This window comes from Phodopus roborovskii, unplaced genomic scaffold (genome assembly GCF_943737965.1).
Source record: "Phodopus roborovskii unplaced genomic scaffold, PHOROB, whole genome shotgun sequence".
Classification (NCBI taxonomy): Eukaryota; Metazoa; Chordata; class Mammalia; order Rodentia; family Cricetidae; genus Phodopus; species Phodopus roborovskii.
Window position 1 is genome coordinate 2759162 of NW_026126433.1, and position 17078 is coordinate 2776239.

Below are 17078 nucleotides of genomic sequence, written 5' to 3' on the forward strand. Positions count from 1 at the left end.
GAAAAACAATGTCCAATGGTTTGTGACTGACCACTACAAAACAGGGCTGAGAAGGCAATAAATTGATAGTGTGCCTGGACCCTGTTTTATGACCAAACCAGGCCAGCTTGAGCCTGCTGGACTTAACTGTGACAGACAGATGTCACTAGAATTTATGGAAAAGCAGTGTCACTGTTTCTGGAGAATGTAATATAAAAGATGACCAGAAATGCTACAGAGAATATATTAGGAAGATAAAAAGCAGAAATGTTTAGAGGACAGAGCAGGCTGATTTGCTTGTAGTTTTAAGAAATGGGACATTTCCATCATAAAGCCTTTGTGATGAGGAGACTAATGTGGTACATGGACCTTTGCTCTTTGAAAGCTTTGTAAACAGAAAAACATCCTAATCATCCTTTAAATAATTCAGCTGAAGGCAGTACAGGTTTTAGCTAACACTATTAAAAACAAGTGTTCAAGAAGAACGCTTCCTTAACAAGAGACTTTGTGGTTATTTGGAAGCTAGACCCATGACTAACTGTGGTGCTAGCCACACCCACCATAGTGTACATTCTTGGCTATTCACTGAGGCAGAAGTGCCATCTGTAAGTCACTGTGTTGAGTTTGGTGAATTAATAGATATAAAAAGTAATTCTAACATTACATCATTCTATTGTCTTCCTTAAGCCAACTCTAGGCAAGAGTCACCCTTTATCTGTAGCTTTTTTGAAATTTTAGTAACTCATAGTTGACTGTGTTTCCAAATTATTAGTTGAAAGTTTCCAGAAAAAAAAAAAAACCCTAAGTTTTAAGTTGGGCATCGTTCTGAGTAGATTTTAAATCATCCTGAAATATAAGCTCTCCCTTTGTCCAGCATATTCTCACTGTACCCTGACTGTCTGATAGTCACTTAGTGGATTTCTCAGTTCCAGATTGCTATCCCAGTCCTTGTGTTCAGGTGGCCCTACTCTATTTCACAGTGGTCCACCAGCACAGGAGTAGTGGTGCTGGCAATTGAGATGTGCCCAAGAAGTTTTTCCTTTTAAGTAGACAGATAATACATGCATATCATTTTCATTACTGCATCATTATTTTATTATTAGTTCTGATTAATATGTTGCTTTGTCTCTTGTGTAAATTACACTTTGTATCATGTGCAACAAGAAGCCACATATGTCTGAGGCATGGCACTCACCAAAGTTGCAGGGACCAGTGAGGGACTTATATCCCTTGTGACTGAGGGAGACTGCCTTCTTACTATGTGTAAAAAGATGAAATCCCATAGATCTGATTTTTAAAATGTAAGTTCTAGGAAACAAATGCTAGCCCTCATAGGAGTAATTAAGTTAAGTTTTTTAATTTATAGTAACAAGTTAACCATTTACAAACTTAATTTTACAATGTAGATGTGACAGCATAGAAAAACTAAAGGCCCAAATACCCAAGATGGAACAAGACTTGAAAGAACCAGGACGATTTAAGGATTTTTACCAGTTTACTTTTAATTTTGCAAAGAATCCAGGACAAAAAGGATTAGGTAAGAATATTTTAAAGTTATATTTGGTGTTTTACATATATTTAAATACATTGATAGTATCACTTTTGCAATAGAAAGTCATGTGCTTTGAACATAACGTTATGAAAATGCCAGTTATCGGAAAACACTGAGCAGTAAACATTAATTAGGGAACACTGGGCACAGTACAACAGAGGGTCACTCTGATGTCTTATATGAACATGGAATTATCAAAATACAAAAGCTGTAGACACAGAAAATAAGTAGCCCTTACTATTTCACTGACAACTGTTCATGCATTCTTTTGTTCATATATACTCAAGAGTGCTGTTAGGAACTAAACAGTTTTAAGGTCGCCAAGTCATAGCATCCCTGGTAACTATAAGGAAGGGTGAAAAAGAAGATGATTACCACTCCTAACAGTGAAGCGCACCTTTACCCACCTGTGTCACAGCATCTTGTTTATAGTTTAGATCACCCACTTTGTACTAAATATAGTGTTTTGGGGCCAGGTAGGGATATGAAAAGTAAAGGTGCAATGGAATTTACAAAGTTTGTCAAAAGCTTAGACAGCAGTAGATAGCACAAAGTAAATAAAGACAGGGTTCCAAGAAGAGGAGGGGTGATTGAAGCCAGAGAGATTGGAAAGGGTTTTTTGTGAGGTAAGAGTGCAAAGCTTTGTTATTGGGCTGGACAAAGAAAGGTAGTAATGAGGGGTGGGGCTCCTAAACTATAGACATAAGCTGAAATGGCAGGAGAAGGCATTGGAGACACAGTAAGGCTAATTAATAACCACAGACTTCTTTTGAAAATGCAACAAAAATGTGTTGAATTGGTATGAGAAATAGGACACTGAAAGTTTGGGCAGTGAGTATAATTTTATTTAATGTGAGCTTTTAGTGTGTTAAGTCTTTGACGTGCACTGCTCCAGCAATGCTGAGGAATTTACTCTTTTCATTAAATAAGTTAGTACCTGCTGGTTACCACATATACAGCTAGAGAATATAGACTTTTTTTGTTCTCAATTCTCAAATGAGGAAACTTAGGCACAGAAAGCTAAAGAATACATTAGGCTACATTGTTTTTTGTTTTTGTGATACTGTGGATTGAACCAGACCCTCACACATGCTGGGCAAGTGCTCTACCTACTGAACCATGGCCCCTGCTCTCTCTCAGTCTTCATTTTGATGGTCTCGCTAAGCTGCTCGGGCTGCCCTGAAATTCACTTTGCCCAGGCAGACTTTGAACTTTGAATCCTCCTGCCTCAGACTCCCAAGTAGCCAACTTACAAACCTGCACTTCCAGGCTCAGTTCTGTTGTCTTTGCATTGGTAGGGATTGAGCTCCATCCTCCTTGGGGCAGTGCTCCACCACTGTGCTCACCCCAGTGAGTGGTTTTCCTTTGAAGGAGGCTCATGGGTCCTGTGGTACTAATCGTGCCTTGTACATTAGATTGAACATTGAGAAACAGATCAGTTTTATGACTAGGAATTAGACCAAGGAAGTGACTGAAGGCTAGAGAAGACAAATGTGTGTGAGAATTAGCCTAAAGAGAGATAAACAGGGCGAGTTGATTAAAGATGTTCGAAATATTTGTAAAATGAAATTCTAATGAACTGATTGTTCAATATAAGCTGGGTTTTACTCTTTTCTTTAAACACACTTGAAATGAACACAATTATACAATTAGTAGAGTACAGTGTGATGTCAGTGTATTTCTATAGGACAAAATGATCAGATTGGATGGATTTCATTAAACAGAAGCCTTCCCTTTCAGGATGAGATAGAAAAGCTACAATGTATGTAATTAGATGCCAGTTAGTTAGGCATTTATTTTTCTAGTTTTCTTTTTCCTTCCCCAAGTAAAAATTTGGTAAAGCATTTCAGTTTGAATATTAGTTTGTGGTATTTAGGAATGTAACAGTATTTTGGTAAGATCACTCAGTACTGTATATGTCAAATTGATTTAAAGGAATAAGTTTCTTAATTATATTGCTGCCCCTTACTAGATATCTATAAAATAAATAGTACTTTGAGTAAATGTATAATTTGATATTAAAATGAAAATCATCATTTTATGGTTATTTGATATAGTAATATGATAAGTTAGAACTTTTAGATTAGAAAAAATTTGAGAAAATTTTGTGAAGACATTTTGAAAAATATTTATTTTCTAAAATTATGCTTAAGAAAAAATACATTGTTCAATGGTTATAGAGTTTGTTTTGTAAGAGGAGTATTCAAGAGATTGCTTAATCATTTTACTTATATAGATAGAGGCAAATTTTATGCCTATATATACACCCACAATAAAAAGTTATTAATGGTTGGGCATTGTTGGTGCACGCCTTTAATCCCAGCACTCAGGAGGCAGAAGCAGGTGGATCTTTGAGTTCGAGGCCAACCTGGACTGCAGAGTGAGTTCCAGGACAGGCTCCAAAGCAATACAGAGAAACCTTGGCTTGAAAAAACAAAAACAAAACAAAACAAAAAAAATTTATTTATAAAACTTCCCAGACCATAGCATTTACAGTGAAAGGAACCCTAATGTGAAATGGGGGGTTTGTTAGTGATGGTGTATCTGTGTGGCTGTATTGGTCAGTAGGAACTGAACTGATAGATGAAGAAGGAACACAGTGGGAGGCAGAAGCAGAGGGGCTGCAAGAGGGAAGGAGAGCAGGTAGAGGGAAGGAAGGAAGGCTTAATTAACAGAGTTTTCCTGACAGCCTTTCTGAGGGTCCCAAGTGTGACATTTATGGGAGGGCATCCAAGTCCCAGAAGATGGGCAAGAGTGAGAGTGGCAGCACTGAGCTGTTGTGCAGTGAGAGCTGGCCTTTCCTACTTCATTTCTGCTTCCGGCCCTCCTCTGTCTCATCTCCACCATCCGCCCCAGTCCCCTGCAGTTTCAGAGTAGTCTGTGGATCTTAAATATTAAAGAGACTTTTGTAAGCCCTGCATGAAGTCTAATCGACATAAAGCACTAGTCCTGCTTAGGACACACTTTGGTTTTCACTTTTGCATCTGTTTTAGGAAGTTGCCGTTCCTGTCCCAGAGTGAGTTTATGTTTATTACATAGTTCTTTCTTACTAAGCTGACTTTGCTGTCTGTCCTCCTATTTAAAACAGAGGAAGTGTAGCCATTTCAAGACCACACTGCTCAGTCCTTATCCCTTCCAGCTCATTTAATTGTCCTTCATCTGAGATGTCTGTTGTTCCTGGTGTGCTCCCACAAGCACTTTGCCAGGCTTTTGGTTTCTTTCATAATTGAGCATTAATATCTGGACCCGGTCTTCAGAAGAAGGTGGTTAAACAGTGCACTGCAGGAGGCTGCTGACTTTGCTCACTCTGTGACAGTCCTGTCATTTTAAGAACCATAGTGAACCCTTGCTAGAATAAAATCAGTAAAATAAAAAAATAAAACACCAGTGGGCAGAGGTATTAAAGTATAGACCTGACAACTAACATTAGTCTCCAGTATCCCACAAGGTGGCAGGAGAGAGCCACTTTCAAGGGCCCCATGAGTTCAGAATCTAATTATTTTAAAATGTTTTTAAGTGAGTAAATAGTAATAATGATTCATATATTGTTTGGCAAGCACTGTTATAAGGGCTTTTATGTGTATTAACTCTGTCCTTATCATAGCCCAGGAAGGTCGGTACTGTTGAGTCCTCTCTTCTGGGTCCTAAGGATCATTATGTTTGATGGCAGGCACCATCTCAGCAGCTACTAGTTGGGATGTTTTTTATTACTACATGCTGGGGAGAATGTTGGGGGAAAGAAGAACTTTATTACTGGTGGGAATGCAACCCAATGAGTTAGTGACTATGAGTTCAGTATGGAGGTTTCTCAAAACCTTAAAAGTACTGTCATACGACCCAGCTGTCCCACTCCTGAGCGCATTCTCAGAGGAGGACTCACGTCCTGCAGCAGAGATGCTACACATCCATTGGTCTTTCTGGTCTCATTCAGACCACCTGAGAGGGTAATAGCAGATGAGGAAGAATGAAGAGTGGGCAGAAGGACTTGTGACACACAAAAGAGATCATGAGGGAGAATTAGGGTACCAGGAAGATGGATGGGGGAGAGAAGAGGAAAGGAAAACCTGCCCAAATATACATTGTTTGAAAATGCTATGATATCTAGTGCATTGCATGCCAAGCTAACAAACAAAAGGCATATGTTTATTAAGTGGTTATATTGTTTTGAATTACCCCCTTAACTCAGTATGAATTGATCTGTTGTAATTGTGCTTTGAAGTCTATTGTGTTAGAGATTACAATTATTATTGAAGGGTGTGTGTTAATTCTCATCATCGTATTGATGCTTCCCCCCTTTTTTCATGTTCATTATTTGCTTATCTACTGTTCCATCATGGTTTTTCTTTCATATATCCTCATATACATGTTTTTCTCCAGTGCATAGAACTTCTTCAGTTATCCTCTATAATACTGGCTTAGTTTTCATAGGTTGTGTCAGTTTGTTTATCATATAAAGTTTGTCCATATACTTATCAGGATATGATAATCTTAGTTGGCAGTTACTTTCAGAACAAAAAATACATTTGTCTGTATTCTTTGAATTTAGGTAGTTTTTTTGTGTCCTGTAATTAAATGTTCTTAGTTATTCCTTTAAAATCGTAGAGTTTATTCTAATTCAGACCTATAGGAATTCATTATTGTGGAATATGCCACATTTTCTTTTCCATTTGTTATTGCACCTACATTGATTCTGTACTACCATAGACATGGAAGTGCAGTTGTCTCTTTGGTAAGTTTGTTTCATTTTCTTTGGCTATCCAGATGCTGCTCTAGAAGATAGATCCTTCACATGGTAGATCTTTTTGTTTGTTCTCTTAAGAGGCGATTTTAATGTCTTAGGCTGGCTTCAAGCCCTTTGGGGTTAGAGATGGGTGCCACCATGCCTGGCTCCTAGTTTTAGTCTTTTGGGGAGCTTGTTGTGTTTCTGTAGTGGCTACAGTAATTTACAGTCCCACAGTTCCCATTTCTCCACATCTTTGTCAATATTTGTTGATTTCTCTCATTTTATTTTTTTAAATGAGTATGTTATATGAGTGTTTGTAGTGTGTGTGAGGATAGCAGCAGAGTCAGAGAGGGCATTGAACCTCCTGGAACTGCAGTTACAGAAGGTCTTTTCATCTTTTTGTTTCAATTTCATCGTCTATAAATCTTCATTTTAGAGTGTGACTAACTTTATTGATTTAATTTTATGGTACAGTGAGTAGGAATGTTCTTATGATTTCTTTCTCAACAACTTTATTATTGTTGTTATTTCAAAAACACTGTTGGTCTCACAACTTCACTGAGTCTGTTTTCATGTATTTGAATAATCTTTGGTGAGTCTCTTAGAGGACCTTGGTTTGGATTAGAACAGAGTCAAGTGCAGTCTTAGTAGGTTGCAGTGATGTTATGTTTCACATGGACACTGAAAACTTTCCAGTTGATGGCAGAATGTGGTTTCAAGGAAGACCATAAACCAGGTGTCTAGAGACATGAATGAGTTCACGGGATTTCAGTTAAGGAGTACAGTAGATGACAGCAATAAGGATGAAGTAATAGAACTAGATGATGGCGTGTGTTCACAGATCACATATTGTCTGCACCAAATTCCAAGTAATTTGGAAGTGGTTTTAGTGATTTAAGGGAGTAAACCTGTTCCTGTGGGAGGGATAACTGACCACACTCACTGGAAAATGACACTGGAAATTAGAGTCCTTTTGGAGCAGCCAGAATTCAGAGAGCACAAGAGAGTTGAGGCACATGTTCTCTGTCGTATGTGGAACCCAACCAGTGAAGCACACTCAGACACATGTTGATTCAGTATAGAAAAGAGGGAAAGAAAGGCTAAATATAGGGCATGAGGAAGGAGTGAATGGAGGTAAGGGACACGAGTTATGAAAGAGAATATAAAGCTAATCATTTTCTAGTTCTTACTCTGTCATAGACTTTCCATTTTTGATGGTAGTTAAGTGCATAACAATATATAGCAGTCAGAATGTACAATCCAGTGTGAAACTCCACAGCTTCAGAAGAGGCAATTCTAATTCACTCAGGTGTGTAGACTGGGTCTGGTTAATTTTGGTGTGAGATTTTTACTTTCAAGATTTTTTTGTTTTTGATTTTAAATAATCAAACTATAAGAATACTCTTCAGCTGTAAAGAAAAATGAAATTTGCATGTAAATGGATAGAAATAGAAAAGATTATATTGACCAGATGGTGGTGGCTCACGCCTTTAATTCCAGCACTCAGGAGACAGAGGCAGGTGTATCTCTGTGAGTTCAAGGCCAGCCTGGTCTACAGAGAGAGTTCTAGGACATGCTCCAAAACTACACAGAGAAACCCTATCCTGAGAAACAAAACAAAACAAAATTAAAAAAGAGAAATGATTGTACTGAGTGTAGTAACCCAGACCCAGAAAGACTAATGCATGTTCTCTTGTTTGTGGGTCCCAGTTTCTAATCTAACACTATGACAAAAAATTGCAGTCAACCTAGCTGTCCATCAACAAATGAATGGGTAATGAAAATTCAGAGTATGAAAGAGATGGGGTGAGTGGATGAGACTATTCAACTCTAAAGAAAAATGTAAAAAAGTATAAAAAGAAAGAAAATTGTAATCATAAAATGTACAGAAAAATGATGGAGTTAGAATATATATTAAGCAAAGTAACACAACCTCAGAAACAAAACCCTGCATGTTCTAGAAGACACAGACTTCCTGCTCCTCTTGCTCTGTAATCTTTCCAGCTCCTCTCCCATAATGTTCCCTGAGACTTGGGTGTAGGTGTGGTATTATAGATGTCTTAGTTGGGGCACCCCACATCAGTTGCTAGCTACATTTTACCAGTTGTAACTGTGATGGTCTCTGATAGAAAAATGAAGTTTATTTGAGTGAGTGTGAGTGTGTGTGTGTTTATGTATGTATGTATGTGTATGCTATACACTTATTTGTGGGTATAAGGGTACTTATTTAGAATGCAGTTAGCAATCATACAAATCATAGAGGTAGTTTCTCCTATAGGATCCATGACTTCACTAACCACAGATGGTTGTCTCAGTTTACAGTATGAGGCATGACTTCCTCATGTTAGGTGAGCCTCAAGTCCATTTAGACTGCTGTTGGTTACTTTCAAGATATGAATGCCATTACTGCACCTGTAGGGATGTCATGCCATGCTGGTCATTGTACTTCATAGGATAGGAGGATTGATTTCTTTCTTCCCTATACACTGTGCATATCATCTTCTGGTACTATGAAAACTAGGCCTCAGGGAGAAGGCTTTCAGGTCAGATCCAGTTTAGATCTTCCAAGGCTTTTACCAAAGTATTTTTCTCAGCAATACAATTTTCCATTAACCTTTTGGAGGCAACCAAAGGCAATTGTTTGGGAGTCTTGGATTCCCCCAATCAACAGCTCAAAAGGAGGTTTCTCAAGCCTGGCTGGGTGCTATTTTCTTTGTTTTAATTTTTTGTCTTTGGCTCTTGGACTTAGGCATTAGCACCCCAAGTAGCATAACTTCACTTAAACTATGTCTGTGCATGTGCACATAGACCTATCTACATTATATGTAATTTTAAGTAAATATAAAACAACATAATTCCTTGAAATTACTATTTCAAATATCTTTAGTGTTATCTTTCCTCCCTCTCTTTACTTCTCTGTTTTCCTCCCTCCCTATTCCCATTTTTCCCATGTTTCCCCTTCATATAACCTGTGTCCTGTTCTTGCCCTTTTTAACTCTTCTTTCTCTCCCATGGACCCCTTTTCCTTTCCTGACTTACATAATTACTCCACATTATATTACCCACATCTGAACTACAGATTTGAGAGAACATGTGATGTTTGCCTTTCTGGTTCGGGATTACTCAATAAAACCTTTTTGTTCCATCCATTTACTTGCAAATTTTATAATTTAATTTTTCTTTACAGCTTTTTTATAGTATATATGTAGCACATTTTCATTATCCATTCATTAGTCAAAGGACATTTAGGTTGTTTCCATGTCTTAGCTATTGTGAATAGAACAAGAATGGATGAACATCACTAAGCAAGTATCTGTAGAGTATATCTGCATCAGCTTTCTGTTTTCAATGGTTTCCTTCAGTGGTTAAGCTTTTTCTTTAGTTCCTTTTCACAGGTTAGGACCTTAGCTGGATAGGGTCTTGCCCTGAGGTTAGCACTCCCTTTATTCCATTTAGGATCAGGCTTTCTTTAAACTTTTTCTCTGTGAGCCCTGGGCATAGCTTTATTATGCTTCTTGGTGCTCCTTTTCACCTCAAACTGTACATTTTGTATTTTCCTTTGTTCAGCTTTCTCTTTTTCTTTATAGATTTGCATAATCACTAATAGCCACAAGACAGAGTCAGTATTAAACTACCTTGATATCTCCTCTGCCAATGCCATTTAACCTAAAACTCTTCAATTTAGCCTCAGGCAGACTTTTTAAACAAAGGCAAAAAGGAGCCACATTCTTTGACAAGATATCACAAGAATCATCTCTAGGCTACTTACTAATAGTCTTCTCCTCTGAAACTTGAGTTGGGTCATCATAATCTACATTTCTCTCAGCACCACTGTCTTTTCTGCTCCCATTAGTGTGGCCCATTAGCCCCACTGAAAGCATTCAACTGCTTTCCTAATCTAAAGTCCCAGCATCCACATTCTACCAACAAGCAGCATGGTCAGACCTGTCACATCAGGTACCAACTTCTTTCTTAGTCAATTGTTAACACCCTAGTTGTCAGTGTGAATGTGGGAGAATAGAGCTTAAAAATGAGGTGGACTGAAGTCTCATGCAATAACTAACTTCATTAGAGTTTCAGACAGTTTCTATTCTGGCAGTATTTTGAGGATTAAGCAAGGTCAAATGAGCAAAGTTCACTTGACTTCATGCAGTGTTTTACAGTTAAAAGGGCAAGACCACATGAGTTTAGACAGCTGTGAGGACAAACCATGCTTGGAAATAGCATTCTGAATGATAATAGTAGATGATGGGTAATCCAAAGTAACCCACTCCTATTGACTACACCTGGGAGAGGGACAAAAGTTCATACCAAGAACAACCATGTTATGAAGAAGCAGGTTAAAAGATGTTTTTCTTGTTTTCTTAGAACTACCATACAAGCTCTCAGAATTCTCCTCATACAACTTCATTCGTGGACTTTATTCCAACAGTCAATGTTCTATTGCTGTGAAGAGACACCATGACTACAGCACAACTCTTATTAATTGGAGCTAGCTTACAGTTTAGAGGTTTAGTCCATTGTCGTCTTGGTGGGGAGCATGGTAGTACACAGGCAGACGTGGTAGCTGAGCCCATGGCAGCCATTTTCATTCACACCACCACCAATCCTTCCAGGTCTCTAGCATTTGTGATTTTCAGTTGATTTCCTACAAATCACCTGTGGGATTTTTGGTTTTTGTTTTGTTTTGTTTTGTTTTTTTGTTTGTTTTGTTTTGTTTTGTTTTGTCAGTGAATAAGCGTTGGATTTCTTTTTATTATTTTTAAGAGTCTGAGCAGCATTTGTCCACCTTAGTCTTTATTATGTTGTTTGGGCTCCCTCAGATTGTCTCATGGTTTTGACTTCACAGTTTGACAGGATATTTAAAGTTCCTGCAGTGTGATTTACCCAAGACTTGTCAGTCTCTCTTGAAAACTAGGCAGCTTCAACTCTTTGAGTTCCTTGAAAAGATACAACTTGTTTTTACTGTCATAAAATAGGTCTAGAATTTGTCACAGTGGGTATTGACAGGATTACTTCTTTAGCTTTCTCTGATCCATGCATGTCTAACTAAAAAAACTTTTTAAATGTCTTTGGCAAATTAAAAAAAATCTTAGATTATTACTATTATTATTATCTGATTTTTTTTTTTAGTTATTTTAATTTTCCATGGTGCTGGGGAATGAAACCTGTGGTGCACATGCATTTTATAAAATTGATGCACTGAGTCAAAAGAACAATGGACTTGTGCTTAGAAAAGTGCGCATGCACACACACACACACACAATTTCCTGGATTCTTGTAGTTAGGACAAGCTAGATATCAACTGCTGGAATGTAGGAATTTTAGGATTGTGAATTGAGCAACCCTTTGCATTTCAACCAACTGATGTGCATCTAGGATTCTTAACTGGGACAGGTTTGCCCTCAAGAATGACTTATTGGTGTCTGATGACAAAGGCATGGGTATTACGAAGTGGCCCATGTTGCACACACAGCCCCTATAACAAATAGTTATTGGTTCAGAATGGTGGAAGGTTCTGTGCTGATCCTGGGGGCCTCCACACATTAGTATTTGGCAGTGAAAAAGAACACGACGTCTGGTTTCAGTATCTACTCCCTGTGAAGGTAAGTGGCATTGTTCTTAGCCAGAGGCTGCTGGAGCTCATTGGAAAGAAGATCACAAATGTGGACTTGGGTCTTTAAGAAAAGTTTAATCCATGATACTCAGAATGCAATTGGCTTTCTTTGTTTCACTCACTGTTCTTTTGCAGAGACATATTCAAAGCATTACAGTTTATAAACAGTTTATAACTTATCCTTAATATTACAGATCTAGAAATGGCCATTGCTTACTGGAACTTAGTGCTTAATGGAAGATTTAAATTCTTAGACTTATGGAATAAATTTTTGTTGGTAAGTTAACATTTTTTGCAGTTTCTGTTTTCTCTTAAGATTATACTGTACTTAAATATTAATTTATTTCAAGGCATCATTAATTTCAGACTATGTTATAGATGTAAAATGAAAATTTTGATTTGATTACCAGAATTTCATTTTGCAAATATTACAATTTCTTATGGTTAGCAATAGCTGAACTAACTTTTCCCAACAACTGTTTCCAAGGTTTAAAGGCTTTTTTTTTTTTTTTTTTTTTTTTTTTTGGTGTTTTAATAGGAGCATCATAAACGATCAATACCAAAAGACACATGGAATCTTCTGTTAGACTTCAGTTCAATGATTGCAGATGACATGTCCAATTATGATGAGGAAGGTAGCAAAAATATTTGCCTTACTTGAACTTCCATCTGCTGTCTCCATGGAAGTTATCTTCCTTTTTAGAGCTTTTGGTCATCCTCTCTCTCTCTCTCTCTCTCTCTCTCTCTCTCTCTCTCTCTCTCTCTCTTCTCTCTCTCCTCCCTCCTTCCCTCCCTCCCTCCCTCTGTGTGTGTGTGTGGGGGGGGGGGTACTGGAGAATGAACCTAGGCTTTAATTGCTAAACACCTGCTGTAACACATAAGGAGATCCAAATTCCTAGTCTTGGTTTTTCCTCTTTACCGACTGCCATGAAGGAGGGTGGGGTGAAGTTAAATCATAGCTCAGTGCAGAACATTTGTGGAGCATGCACCCTCTCCATAGCACTGCACAATCAAAGGGAGACGATCTTACCCTATCTTACATGTTCAGTTTATTGTAAGAGTTATATTCTCTTAATGTACTTTATTTCATTTGAATCTAGTGGGTTGTTATTTGTTTTTGTTATTCTCATCTGTAAACTCATGAAGTATGCTGGATTTGTATAGTTTGAAATGACTTCAACTGCTTGGTGGTCTTAGTTGCATTCAGCCACTATCCTTTAAATGCTCTTTGCCATTTCTCCATCTATGTGAACAGCATGCCCTCCCCAGCATCATTTCCAGTTAGTTCTTTGCAGTTACCTAGTCCCTCCTGAGAAGCAACTGTTATTTTTTCAGATTGTTGAATGTAGGATATTCTTTGGAAAATCTGCCATGTGCCTTACCTCCCTACCTCGGGACCTTTTGGCTTAGTCAGCCATCGTCTCTCTGTTCTTTGTGTTGTCACTGTCATCACTTCACTAAGAAGTGAGAGGTGCTCCTGAGGGGCTGTAGGACTCTGCCACATCATTAGATAGGCTGCCTGGCTTTAATAAAGCTGTCTGAAAACCACATTATGTATTAGTGATTTATTGCCCAGGAGAGGTGTTTTCATTGATCAAGCACTCCCCCCATTTTAGAATAACAGGTTAGAGAGAAGACAGGGGTACATTAGTAGAAGTCATAAAGATGGACTCTCTTGAAGATTGATCAGTGGGAAATAAATAAGAGTAACATTTTAATTCTTATGAGGAAGCTGTTAAAAAAAAAAAAACAGGATTCTATTGAACCAGCTTTTATCCTGCTTTTCTCTATTCCCTTTCCTCCCATATTTTTTTTCTTTTTTCTTTTTTTCTTTTTTCAGGAGCATGGCCTGTTCTTATTGATGACTTTGTGGAATTTGCACGCCCTCAAATTGCTGGGACAAAAAGTACAACAGTGTAGCACTAAAGGAACCTTCTAGAATGTACATAGTCTGTACAATAAATACAACGGAAAAATGCACAGTCAATTTCTGCTGGCTGGACCGAACTGAAGATCAATCCTCACAGTTCAAACTGAGGGTTGAGACAAAACTTTAAGGATACATCTTGGACCATATCGTACTCCGTTCTTCTACTGGTGGTTTGGGCTTGTCTTCTAGTCTGGGCCACTCTAAACATTTATAATTCCAACATTGTGGATTTCATCTTATACCTGTGGACCATCTTAGTTTGTCTTCCCATAAGTCATAGAAGCTTGATGGTGATTATTTTGAGGTTTCCATTCTTGCATAAAGCACAATGCTGTCTTCATCAGAAAACAGTTTGGCATAAGAATTAAACATAATAATGAACACCACAACAATTTATAAAAACTTCTTAAGTATATGCTTCGGGCTAGTTGCAAAGACTATGCTGGTAGCACCTCAAATGAGAGTGATTTATCTGAGTGGACCGGATTTGGAATGGTGTTTGGTTTCAGGGAATCTAACTTTTCCTGGCAAACCACATGTACTGTTGACGTGAGTGGGATAGCTGATGAAAGAAATGTCAAAATAACCAACACATGAAAAAAATTAGGATAACTTGGTGACTACCTGAAATATGGCTTGTGTTTCAGACCCTCACAAAGGTCTACAAAACAGTCTGTGATTGTCTTACCCACGTTTATACACAGTGGTTCTGCAGGGAACTCTTATTTAAACAATATTGTAATGGGACATCTGTTAGAGTCCACTCTCGTCTCCATCACACACCACATAATTGGATTTCATTATGCTTTTGAAATGCTTCTATGTCGAATAAGTTAAACTATTTCATTTGTTTTGAATGTTTTGGATTGCTATATAATACAATATTCTAAATTTAGGCATGAAGGTTTAGTTTTTTTTTTTTTTAATTTTTTGTCATCGCACTATGGAACACAATGCAATTCACTTAATTTATAAGAAGATAGTAGGATTTACATTTTAGAAGTGGTTGTGATGAGCCATGAAGTTCAATATTTATCATATAGGCACTGCTCTTTCAGGCAATACTCCAGCCCCTACGACTTCTCATTGTGTTGAAATGGCTTTACTGCTAAATCACTGTGGTTGCCAAATCTTTACTCCAAGAGCAGAGGTTTTCAAACAGGCGAGTGCTGGTGCAGAGTACCAATGGCTTCTGTTGTATAAATTACTTGGACTTTTGACTGTTTTTCTCTCACTCGCATTTGCTATTTCCACATCAAAGCAGAATACTGTCTTGATTGTATTTTATTTTTTCATGACAGGACCCATGAAATGCTCTCCTGCTGAAAATGTGTGTTTTCTCTGTTAACATGCTGACATGTGAAAGGGTGTATCCATAAATATTTTCCAGGAGAGAGTTAATAATGATGAGCTTAGATGTTGGAAGAGTTTGCTTCATGTGTCCAGTCCTCTTCAGGGCACAAAGGAATGTACTTTGGGAGACTAGAACATTTTATGCAGATATGGAAATGATTAAAACTGCTTTTTAGTCACATGATTTGGAAATTGCATAGAAAGCTTACCTTATAGATATATCATTATGCCAATCATAATTTTAATTTAGGAATACATTTCAAATACCAAAAAAAGCTTAGAGTCAATTTTTATTCACGTTACAGAAATTGGTTATTAAAAGAAAAATGAATCTTGCTGTTTTCAGTATTTCATGATTTCATTTTTGTAAATATGAAGAACTTCAATTATGAAAAAAGTTAGATATATATATATATATACATATATGTGTGTGTATATATATATATGTATATATATATCTTCAAAAGTTTTGCTGACATATATTGTTTATTCCCTACATGGAACATTTTGAGTTCTGGTGTTGTTTTCAGATTGATTGATTCAGTATGATTTGTTTTCAAATGAAAGCCCCTTAGCTCCTCCCCCACCTCATACATTTTTCTTCATAAAATCTCAATATTTGTTTGTGGCCTAATGCTTTGAGTTTTACAGATTTTATTTTTAAATGCAAGACTTTTCAACTTTGTCATCAGTTTGGTACTAAACATTTACAATTACTGTGTAATTATAAACAAAAATATATAAAGCTTTAATATAATTATGTAGCAAAAAAAGTTAAGGTGTTCACTGTGGTGGCATCTTAGAATTAAACAAAGCTATTCCTAGGGCTCAAAACATAAAACTGATTTATTGTGTTTATTGTGAGGATAAATGTCTGGTTATAGGGAATGTTTTGTACTGTTGGGGGAGGGGCATTGGTGAGTCTGGAGAGAAACAGCACATGCACACACAACCAGTGTAACTGCTTTGGGTCATGGGTTTCGGTCTTCTTTTGCATCAGTTCTCGATGCTGAGTCTTTTTTTTTTTTTTTTTTTTTTTTCTTTCAGAGAGACCCATAGGGAGAGTTTACTTTTTGCCAAATGTCAGAACAGGTACACAATCTTAAATGTAATGCTTTCTAAATAGTAAAATGTATAAAATAAGAAGTACCCACATATAAAAATACTTGAGATCAAGGTTATCTTCAGTGAATATCATCTGCATATCTCTGTAAGTTCAAGTGTGTCTTTTCCAATCCCTGTCATATTACCAACAGAGGCAATAAAAGCTTCAGTGAAATTGCCATGACTAAATCTTTTCACATATTATTTCAGTGTTTTAGTTTTTTCACAAAACTAAAATATACTTGAAGACTTTTCCGGGAAGAGTAATTATCCACGGAAGAGCATTGTAATGGCACATTTGGGGGACGAGAAGACACATCAAGTGTTTACTACATTAATGTTTACAACTGTACCCACATGCTTTATTTATGAACTGTACTAGTTGTATACTGTGGCATAGTGAGAATGTATCCATCATACACTTTAAAGGTTTCAGTGAGTGGAAGAAAGCTCACTCAGTGGAAACATTGGAAGCCTTTTATGTAGTATCTTCCCTGAGCAATTCCTAAACAAGGTATATTATTGTTTTCTCAAAGATATAAATGAAGAGTTATTTATTTTTTCTTTGATGATAAGAAGATCTGAGTCCTTTTGTGCTTAACCTACTTAGATGTTTAGGTATGTTGCTGTTAGGTATGTTGCTGTTAGGATTATTGGTTGGAAGCCTGTAATTTTGACATACAAATAGGAGCAAGTTGACCTGATAGAATAACTTTGGAATTAAAAAAGGAAAATTGGTGTTGGGAAAATTTATATACTTGTTTACAAAGTCTGCCTTTGTAAAACTGAATCAGTTTTTAGTGAGAATTTATGTGGCTCT

At 37.1% G+C, this 17078-nt stretch overlaps 1 protein-coding gene across 4 annotated transcripts in view; it reads left to right on the forward strand.

Moving 5' to 3' along the window:
- Dcun1d1 (defective in cullin neddylation 1 domain containing 1) overlaps nt 1-16447 on the forward strand; it is a 35503-nt gene extending 19056 nt beyond the window's left edge. For 3 of the 4 annotated variants that reach the window (XM_051185812.1, XM_051185809.1, XM_051185810.1), the window contains 4 exons: nt 1386-1516; nt 12066-12148; nt 12410-12506; nt 13712-16447. In XM_051185812.1, coding sequence (XP_051041769.1) covers nt 1386-1516; nt 12066-12148; nt 12410-12506; nt 13712-13791 — 391 coding nt within the window. In that variant the 3' untranslated portion in view covers nt 13792-16447. The remainder of the gene's footprint in view (nt 1-1385; nt 1517-12065; nt 12149-12409; nt 12507-13711) is intronic. The other variant, XM_051185811.1, reaches the window with a different exon arrangement.
- The last annotated feature ends 631 nt before the right edge of the window (nt 16448-17078 follow it).